This window comes from Aegilops tauschii, chromosome 2 (assembly GCF_002575655.3).
Source record: "Aegilops tauschii subsp. strangulata cultivar AL8/78 chromosome 2, Aet v6.0, whole genome shotgun sequence".
In the NCBI taxonomy this organism is placed as follows: domain Eukaryota; kingdom Viridiplantae; phylum Streptophyta; class Magnoliopsida; order Poales; family Poaceae; genus Aegilops; species Aegilops tauschii.
In genome coordinates, this window is record NC_053036.3 from 638680818 (window position 1) to 638691380 (window position 10563).

At 47.8% G+C, this 10563-nt stretch overlaps 1 protein-coding gene across 1 annotated transcript; it reads left to right on the plus strand.

Moving 5' to 3' along the window:
- The first annotated feature begins 2720 nt into the window (after positions 1-2720).
- On the plus strand, positions 2721-4424 carry LOC109763345 (E3 ubiquitin-protein ligase PUB23-like). The gene has a single exon (XM_020322182.3). The coding sequence runs from the start codon at positions 3005-3007 to the stop codon at positions 4289-4291; it is 1287 nt and encodes a 428-aa protein (XP_020177771.1). The 5' UTR covers positions 2721-3004; the 3' UTR covers positions 4292-4424.
- Positions 4425-10563: the final 6139 nt, after the last annotated feature.

The following is a 10563-nucleotide window of genomic DNA, read 5'->3' on the forward strand; positions in this document are numbered from 1 at the left end:
TCCTCAACACACCCATACAGAACTACAACCAGATGCAGCACATCTTCTCCTTCGGGCTGGCAACTGGGAAGCATGCCATGGGCTCGGGGAGCCTCTTGGTTCTCCCATGCCAGACTTCCCTGGGATCCCGGACGTCGAGGTCCTCGATGGCCCTGACAAGCCCGCTGTGAAGCCCTTCAACACCCCGGAAGAGGAAGAGAGGAGGCCTGATGGAGGAGGAGATCAATGTCTTCTGCAGCATGACTGAGGCGGTGAAGGAGGTGGCAACAACCATCAGGGAGTGCAAGCCCCTCGACGTCCACCCTGACCTGTATGGCGCTGTCATGACCCAGGGTGGCTTTAGCGACGAGGCTCTCATGGCAGCTCTCAGCCACCTGCTTGACAACAAGGCCCATGGTGTTGGGTTCGTTGCCATGGCCGACACTCACAGGGTGCTGTGGCTCAGGAGCTGGCTGGGCAAGCACTACTACTAGAGTAGTGCTGCCTGTGAGCGTGCATGATCCCCGACGGCGATGGCGGTGGCGACGACGACGACGATGACGATGACGACGTACATTTTGTGTAGTTAGGGCTCAAAAACTATTTGATGTATGTATATTTTGGTGAGGTGTTATATACTAATCCCTCACGCTGATGGTGAACTTGCAGTGGTAGGACGACACCCTCTTTTGGATGTGGTGGTAGGTTAACACCAAGGTAGTGCTAGGAAGAACTTGCTATGCCGTATGATCATGCATGCTTTACTTCTCTTCTACTCCATTGTTGTTTGTGTGCTACTTTACTTGCTACTTGTGTGCTCCATTGATTTGCTACTTCAACTCTTGCTCTTGTGCATTGCTAGGGCAAGTGGTATGCCGTGTTCATCGGTAAGGTCCCAGGGATTTGTAGTTCATGGGAAGAAGCCAGTGCACAAGTGGCATCGTATAGCAACAACACCCATAGAGGGTTCAAGACTAGGCAGGCAGCAGAACAAGCTTACTCCGAGTGGGTGCGAAAGCACGGCAGCACTGTTGACAGTCGCAAGGTTGGAGGTGTCAAGGTGGATCGTCAGTTTGGGATGAAGCCGAAGAACTTCAACATCTTTGCCCAATTCATCGCCATTGCTGTGTTGTGGCGTTGGTGTGCTAGGTGTGGGTAAGCTCACCAACTAGGGTACAAGGTAAGCACAACATATATGCCGTATGCAACCAAACGCCGTGTTCATGTGCCGCTCGGGCCAATGCAGGCAACCAAACAAAGTGCACTTGGGTATTACCTAATGCAGGGACACTAAATGCAGGCAACCAAACAACTAGCAGATGACGTATTAGGGCCTGTTTTTGCTCAACCAGACTGGTTTGAGAAGTGTATGCGATGCAGCCCTGTAGCAAACGGCAACCGAACACGCCCTTGCTACCGATGTGCATGCATGCAATTTATCTTCAAACTGGACCTCGCTAAAATTATTCAAACAATTGGCGTGGCCAAAGATGCCGCGTTGGCCACCGGAGACGCGCCATTTCTGTTTGTGCCTGCCTAGCTAGTGCGGTAGTGCCTAGTAATTCACCACCAGAGAAAAACAAACCAGCTAGAGGACAAGAGTAAGCATCAGAAATTTCGCGCCAAAAATTAAGCTAAGCTAGAGCGCGCGACACCACGTCGGTCTCAGCCTCCAAGACTTCGGAGACTTCATGCATGGTCTCTGCCTGCCCGTTTTGTCCTCTCGAACTTGTTTTACTCTGCCTAATTCGTCAAACTCTCTGTCGTTTTGCTTGGCTACTCATGTTAATTGCATGCCTCACAGGCTAGTCCACACAAAACTAATTGGGTACTAACTAAATACCTAGCCTTTTAAAAACGCGCACAGGCTATATCTAAGTCATTTGATTTATTTTTTTATGTAAGTCTACTTCGCTTAGGAAGGAAGGAGGCCATGTCGGAGCCCGAGTCAACAAACTGCGACGTCAATGGCGAGGCTAAGTCATGACCCTGCCGGAGACAAGAATGGTGATGTGAGCGGCAGCGAGCTGTGAGCCAGCTGTGACATCCTAGTCGGAGGCGAGGAAGCAGATTGACATGCACGGGTGGGGGTGCAGTGGCTTGCCTGAAATATCTAATCGTCGGGGAGGTTTAGAGGGATGGTCATTGGTGGCGGCAGTAAAGCAGTGAGGGGAGGGCGGGGTGGCAGTGGCGGACGAATCGACTAATGCCGGTTGCGTTTCAGGAGGAGGAGGCTGGAGGTAGAAAACACACCACAGCAGTACAATGAAGATGCAGCTTTAAAAGAAAGTCGACTTGCACCAAAATTTCTTGGGCGAACTTACAAATAGCCAACCCCATTATAAAAAGAATCCATGAAAATGAGCGCATTAGTTTCATGAAAACAATAGGGTACACTTTGAAATAAGAAAAAGGCGAAGTAACATCATGTAATACTTTGAAGCTAACATAAATTTTCTCACAAACCAGAAAATGTTGCACGAATCTTAAAGCAACTATTGGATGCATGATGCATCCCATGCATGCATGGTAGAAAAATCAGACCCAGGCTCTTCGCTTTGTCAACTGTCTGTCGGTTCTGCTTGGCGTCTCTGGGCGCCTCATATGCAACTTCCGAGTAGGACAGCACAACGTCAATATTCGGACACGATGCGGTAAAAAAACAAGACGAAAACATACAAAACACGCTGTCCCGCGTGGATTTATTTTAAAAAGAATTGTTTAATGGTCAGGAAATCAGTCGGTCTCCTTCCAAGAAGAAGGATAGAGATAGAGTGGACTGACCAAACCAAACCATGCAGACCTGCACACGTCCTTGAGTTTGAATCCCCTCCCCCCCTCGCTACATCCATCTCCATCGATCTCACGCGTATACTATAAAATACTCCGTTTTGTCAAAGATTTCCTCCCACTATATCTCCAGCATCAACCGCTCATAGCCATCGATCCGCCGTTGCTCTCTCATTCTCCACCAGTCTCACCACCACCATTGCAACAGCTAGAAGAAGGAGCCCTTGGTGTTCTAATGGAGGAGGTGGAGGTTCCGTCCTACTTCGTGTGCCCTATCACGCTGGACGTCATGCGCGACCCCGTCACGCTCCCCACCGGCATCACCTACGACCGCCACGCCATCCACCGCTGGCTCCGCCTCGCCGCCTCCTGCCCGCTCACCAAGCTGCCAGTCGCGCCGGACTGCGAGCCCACGCCCAACCACACGCTCTGCCGCCTCATCCGCTCCTGGTGCGCCCTCCACCGCCCTGACGACGCCGTCGACCATTCGATGAAGTCGGCCCCTGCCGACTGCGCCCGCCTCGCCGCGCTGGTGTCGCGGCTCGCCGACGCGAAGAACAAGGGACCGTCGCGAGAGGCCCTCGCCGCGCTCCGCGAGCTCAGGGACGTGGCGGCAGAGGGCGAGCGCGGCAGGGAACTCGTCGCCGCCGTACCAGGCTCGGCGGACGCGCTGCTCGACGTCTTCGTCTCGTCTGCGACGTCCGCGCCAGAGAACTCCGCCGCGGCACTCGACGTCATCTCCTCGCTCCGGCTCCCGGAGCGGTGCCTGGCGCGCGCCGTCGACAGGGATGGCGCGGCGCTGGTCGGCGCGCTCGTCTCCACCCTGCAGGGACACTCCGGCTCCGACGCCGACGCGGCGTCCCGGGCACGCGCGGCCGTGCTCCTGGCGGACCTGACGGCGTGCATGTCGCCGAGCAGGGCGGCGTCGCTCCCGGAGCAGGCGTTCGTCGAGGCTGTGCGGCTGCTCCGCGCCGACGACGGCGGCATGGGCGCATCGACCGCGATGGCGACCAAGGCGGCGCTGCGGGTATTGGCAGGTGCTACCGCCCACGGGCGGAACCGAGTGAAGGCCGCGGAGGCCGGCGCGGTGGCTGTGCTCGTGGACATGCTGCTGCTCGTGAACGGCGAGAGGCGGCGAGCGTGGTGCGAGCTGGCGCTGTGCGCGCTGAACCGGCTGTGCGGGTGCGCGGAGGGCCGCGCAGCGCTGGTGGCGCACGGAGCCGGCGTGGCAGCCGTGGGGGCGTGGGTGGCCGGGGCGTCGATGGCGGCTAGCGCGAAGGCGGTGCGAGTGCTCCGATCAATCGCCCGGCACACGGCGACGGTGGCGGTGGTGCAGGAGATGGCGGCGACGGGCGCGGTGGGGAAGCTGTGCCTGGTGGCGGCGTCGGCGCCGGAGGAGGAGCGGCAGTGGTGCGACGAGAGGACGAGGGAGCGGGCACGGGAGACGCTCCGGCTGCACGCCAGGGCGTGGCGGAGCTCGCCGTGCTTGCATCCTACCCTCCAGGCCCTCTACCCTTTCTAATTGCCACACTCTTCTTTTGTAGATGAAACTAATTGGCAGCGTAATTGTAATGTTTAACATGCTAATTGCATGTAGCAGCTTTGCATGATTATTTTGTGATGCCAACTTCAGTTAAGATGTCTCTGCCTTGCTTGCTGGTGATGGTACATTCTGAAATGTTCAGTTAGGGCATCTACAGTCAGTCTGAACAATTTTAGTCCCTCAAACACCCACGGACCCGTTTGGTCACTGTACAGGCGTGTCCGCTTTAACTCCCTATTTATTTGTTCATGTAGTCATGTCCCTCGCTTTTTTCCATGTACAGTTGGTTACATGCATGTGATTGATGGACCAGAAGAGAGAGAAAAAAATTGAAATAATAAAGAAAGAAAAAAGATGTTCTGTGGTTGGTCCAATCCTATGTGGCAGACACAAAGACCGTCGACCAACATGCTCAAACACTCTCATACTCATCTAGTGGGAATTGCACAAACCATCACTTATTGGGGCTAGTGTTACGCAAAACATCTACTATACAGGTTTATTGCGTAAAACACCTACTATACGAGTTTGTTGCAGAAAACACCACATATTGATGTAATACATCGCAGGTAGGTCTAATCTAGTGTTTGGATAGATTGACATAATTCTAGACAAATGGGCAATTCCCAACCGACACGCCCGGGCCGCATTTTTTCTCAACCCTGATACGTAGTACATCTAAGATGGCTCGTTTCTCACACCCGCCTATGAACAATATCACAAGATTTCAACATGGCCATTTCTCACACCCCACTGCGAACAATATCACAACAATTCGCGATGGGTTGTTTCTCACAACCGCCTTGAAAAAGAAACACAACGGTTCAAGATGGGTTATTTTCTACACCCGCCTCAGCCTCAGAACAAATTGGCCAATAGGCCCAGTAAAATCGCTATATATATAATTACTTAAGAATACCTATTAACTAAGTCCATCGCACATAACAGCCACGCCCCCTATCTCCCTCCTTCCGTGGTAGTTCACGGTGTTAGGATCGCACCATAGCCAAGGACAAGCACCTCCACCATCACCCGTCGACGAACAGCATGCACGATGCAGTCCCTCGATCAAAGTCACTTGGTATATCAAAACTCATCATACATACATAGCGCCTAGCTATGTTGCTGCCTAACTTGGTCGGAGAAGGATCTTCTAGCGAGTACATTACTAAGTTCCACAATAAGAGAAGCAACCGACCCATCTCCTTTGCCAAGCGTGTGGTGGACCGCACCTGCCCATCTGGGTTACGCGCCACTCCACGACGAAACGGTGAAGATCTCTAGTTGGAATTGTGCGGAGTGGTGGTTCCACTCTTTTTATCAGAAACTAGGAAAATTGCCCGTGCGTTGCAACGGAGATAATTCACATACTCCTCTGCCCAATGGCACGGACACCTAGTGCATCGTCTGTCCATAATTCTTTGGATTCCGCTTTAGAGACATCGATGAACATAGAATGGTGCAACATATAGCTTTTGTTAGCCTCGAGTTTTGGGACCCTAAGATCAAAACTCAAGTGAACTGTCCTCAATAGACCCCAATTCACCGATTCTCCATCACCTCATTTTCTCCAAAAATGCACCACGCCGGCAAGAACTTCCAACTAGCTGAATCCCAGGTCAATCCATGGTGGCAAATCGGAGCACGGATCGATGGTGATGCTGCTCGGTCAGAAAAGCATTCCTTCTATCTTATCTTACACGCTAGTATTTACACTAATACAATTTCAAAAAAAAGAAAAAAAGTATTTACACTAATACAATAATAGCCATGTAAGTCCCCTTTAAAACCCATGAATATAAATAAAATAGAGAAAGAAGAAAGGAACCAAGTGTAAAGCATATACAACTGAAAAAACACGGGAAAAATTGCAAGCACAAACTAATAGCTCGGCTAAACACTGAAACACAAACCCCACCTGTTATTCAACCATGCCTAAGTCTTAACCTCGTTCTCTCGCTGTGAGCTGGCCGGCCGGCGCCGCCCTTTGCCCCAGCCAGCTGGTCCCGACGTCGCACTTCGCACGGCTCTCCCGGCCACTGCTGTTAGAGGCCCACTTCTCTATGCAGCCCACAATCTCCTCTTCCAATTATCAAGAGGAGCTTGCAATCATGTTTTTATGATGCAGCGTGCCCCCACACAAATTCCTCTTCCTTTAATGACCAGCCCACAATCATCTTCCTTTAATTACAATCAAGCTTGGCCACAAATCCCCAGCTTCCACGTTGGTGCAAGTTGCACACACGTGTTTAAACGGGTACTATTGAATCTATTGGAGCCAGGTGGTACTAAGACACAAAAACAAACTTGTTCGGTTGGTTGTATCCACAGATTACATGAAAGGTCGCGAAATTACGGTGGTAAGAAGCAATAACCTTTTTATCTCTACCTAATAATAAAGCAAATAGGGTTTCTGGTCGTCCGTTAAAAAAAATAAAACCTCAAAGTTGCTATAAATTACCCGCTATGCCACCCATAAGTCAAGAAAACAATTCGTTTTTTTTTTCAAAATCATCGTCGCGCACAGTTATTTTATAAAACTAATACCCCATACATGCCGTAGACACACTAGCAGCTTAGTGGTTGAAGCCTATCTGCTCCACCGCGCAGACCAGGGTTCGATCTGCAGGGTCGTCCTATTTCCTCCACGTTTTCCTCACGCACCTCCTCCCTCCCACATACGCTTTCATGGGCCGGCCCGTGGGGCGTGATGCCCCTATTTTTTTGTCATTTTGTTTTTTCTTTTCTCATTTCTATTTTTGTTTTTTCCTTCTTTAAATTAATTCAAGATTTTCAAATTACAAAAGGTTGCGAGTTTTGAGAAAAATATTCAAGAAATCATAGAATGTTTATGAATTAAAAAAAATGTGTGAGAAATCATAAATTTTCCGCAGTTTTATTTTTTTGGTGATTTACAAAACTGTTCGCAAATTATAAAAAAATCACAATTTTTCAAAATTTGTTCCCCAATTATAAAAAAAGTTCATTGATACAAAAAAGGTTTGCTAACTCAAAAACTGTTCATGAATTCAAAAACTATGCATGCATTTCAAAAAATGTTCGTCTGAACAAAACAAATATTCATGAATTCGAAAACTATTCATGCATTTCAAAAAATGTTCGTCTGAACAAAACAAATGTTCATGCATTCAAAAAATGCCCAAAATTTTAAAACAAATGTTTGTCGATTAGAAAAAATGTTCGTCGATTCAAAAGTCTTTCATGTGTAGGATTTGGGTAGTTTTTGGAATGTCTTTTTATGTCTAGGCACTAGGAGTAGTTTGTGGTCATGAAATATGTTTTTAAAGTTTTAAACATTCTCTTGCGCGGCATAATGACAAGTGTGCCATGCAGTGGCAAGCTCATTGCCTTGGGATTTACCACGTCGAATGCATTGCGATCACATGGACATCGCGTACATCATCAACGAGGATGGGAAGAAAGATAAGTGGAAACATGGTGAGCCATCGTGTGAAAATAGAGGACGCTCATAATTTGCTTATTTGGCTGGCGTGTAACTTTTTTTGTCTCCCATTGCAACGCACGGGCATGTTTGCTAGTCTATATCTATATCTATATCTATATCTATATACCTACTAATAAAAGGGGTATTGCTTCTGTCGGGTTCACCATCATATTTGTTTTTTTAGCGTCGCTGTCAAAAACTGGGACGCAAACCTGGGCCGGCCCATGAAGGATATGATCAGCGCGATCTCATGCAAAAAAAAGCAATGAAGCCAACAAAACTCGCGGGGATCAAACACAAGACCTCATGCAAGAAACCACCCTAAACTACCAGCTGAGCTAGCACCGGTTATCTATCACTATAAGCCGAATTTTCTTATGTTAATCGGCTTCGCGTGTCTAGCAGAATTTCTAGGTCGATCTGTCTTGGGTCTCAGTCCATCCATCCATCCTCTGCGACGTGGCCCAAAAATATGGTAAATTGCTCGATCAAACTCCTAATCCCAACCTCACGAATTGTCCACAAGATAGTCCCATATTGTTTTTCTTTACACAATCCCACCAGTTTAAATATGTTTTTGATTTCAAGACAATAAGCAGCCTTGAAGGATTCTTTCAAAGAAGGAATGAATGGGAGAGAGACCCAACATATTGGCCTAATTAAATGGAGGGAAAGACCTACCCATAATAAAAGGAGGGATCATGCAATTATTTAAGAAGCAATCAGTGTTAAACGGGAATTGAGAGCTGCCATGCATGATTTAAGAAGGAATCAGCATTGCTATATCCATAATAAAAGGAGGGATTGTGGAATTATTTAAGAAGCGATCAGCGTTTTAAACGAGAATTAAGGGCTGCCATGCATGATTTAAGAAGGAATCAGCGTTAAACGAGAATTGAGGGCTGCCATGCATGATTTAAGAAGGAATCGGCGTTAAACGAGAATTGAGGGCTGCCATGCATGATGCGTTATTAAAGGGTGGGGATCATATACTTGAATGGGCTGGTTGAGTTGGACTTCTGTGGCATGTTGGGTTGCCAACAATTTTGTAGCATTACTCGGCGGGATGTGTTTCTTGGATTTTGTCTCTCTTCTCTTCCAAATTTCTTTTGAAGCACATACATGATGTTGGTTATCAGTATTTGCTCTGGCAAAAAGAAATTGCGACCTTTTTTTTCTCAAGCAAGAGATTGTTCAAGTCAATAGCAACACAGGCACAACATTCTGACTTGCTTCAGCAATTGAGATCAAGGGTGTAGACTTGCGAAGAAATCCAAAATGATGACAACTTATTGCATGGAGGAGCCGATGGCTTGATGAGATCAGAAATTATCACCATCCTAAGTGGTAGGTGAGCAATAGCTCTAAGAGAGAGTGGCGATCCACACTAGGTTTAGACTAGCCACAGTGGGAGTAACTTCAGCAGTATCATCGAGTCCAACTCAACAAATTTGCTTATATAGCAATGAGTTAATGAGGAGAGAGGTAGTTTCAGTAAGTTAGCTAGTTACTATAACATCACATGTCCCAATGCAATATGAGTCTATAACCTAATAAATGAAGCTTTGCATAACACCACACTTATGTTACTACCCACTATGAAGGTAGTAACATAGTCTAGGGATATGCGTATGTTACTAGTGTATATTACTCTCCATTGTGGCTAGTCTTAGTTATGCCCCTTCTTTCTACATGTGATGTAGTGCTATATGGATTTGGGCATTTGGCAAGCCATTATTGGAACCATTTTTCTTATCTAAACTTGAAGATGGGGCAGTATCTCCACTCCCCGTGGAGGAGCAATAACCTCCCACTTTAGTTGATTATTTGCATTTGTTGAATATGTTGAGCATGTTACCCTACCTTTTGATAGGGCTTTCCTAGGACACACATATTGCCTTATTTTCTACCCGGCACAAGGGCTCAGTGTTCACACTTCTTTGTGTGTTTAAAAATTGTTCATAATTTAAAAATTAACATGCATTTTTAAGTCAATATGATTTAGCAAGTGTTCACATACATGTATTAGAAGAATGTTCATGCGTGTTGAAAAAAAATACAATTTATAAGCGTGTGGGATTATAATGGATGATATATGGACCAGGTGTAGGGTTTAGCTCACGAAGAGTGTCCCTCATGGCCAACTCCACGGAATTAGTTCTCAAAGTATGAACACTCCCTTGCGCCGGCGTGTCTCAATTGCAGATGTGTCATCTAGAGGCTGAGATCACCGTGTTCGAATTGGTCACGTTCGAACGCATTGCATTCAGGTGGACACAGTGGCCACTATTGATGAGGATGGGAAGGAGTATAATTTCAACTAAAGGACATGGAACTTTGGAGGGGTGATGAGTTGTGTTTATTGAGCTAGGAGCAAAGGGTTTTCTTTTCTCCCGTTGCAACACACGGACATTTTTGCTAGCTATTATTAGGTATAGATGGGGTCCGCAAGAAAAAGAAATAAGAAGGTATGATGCCACGTGGGAGTCACACATGTAACTTTTTGCCCCTCACACACTCACAAATGGGACAAACACAAATGCACGCGAAAGGAGTGAGTGATCTCGTAGTTCTTTTTCTTGGTGTGGTTGAGCGATGCACGAAAGACGGATGAACAAAAATCTCCCGTGCCTTTTCCCTGCAGCACCCCCGGCGCACCCACAAATTACCCGCTCCCCCACCCCTCCCTCTGCCAGGGAGCTTCCCGCGATTTCCCCATTCTTCCCTCTCCCTCTGCCGCAACGAACAGCCTTCTTGCCCCTTTCTTTCCAGCCCTCTGCTCTGC

What these genes read in the sequence shown, in the direction of transcription:
- LOC109763345 (XM_020322182.3), top strand. Translation starts at nt 3,005, where the DNA reads ATGGAGGAGGTGGAGGTTCCGTCCTACTTCGTGTGCCCTATCACGCTG.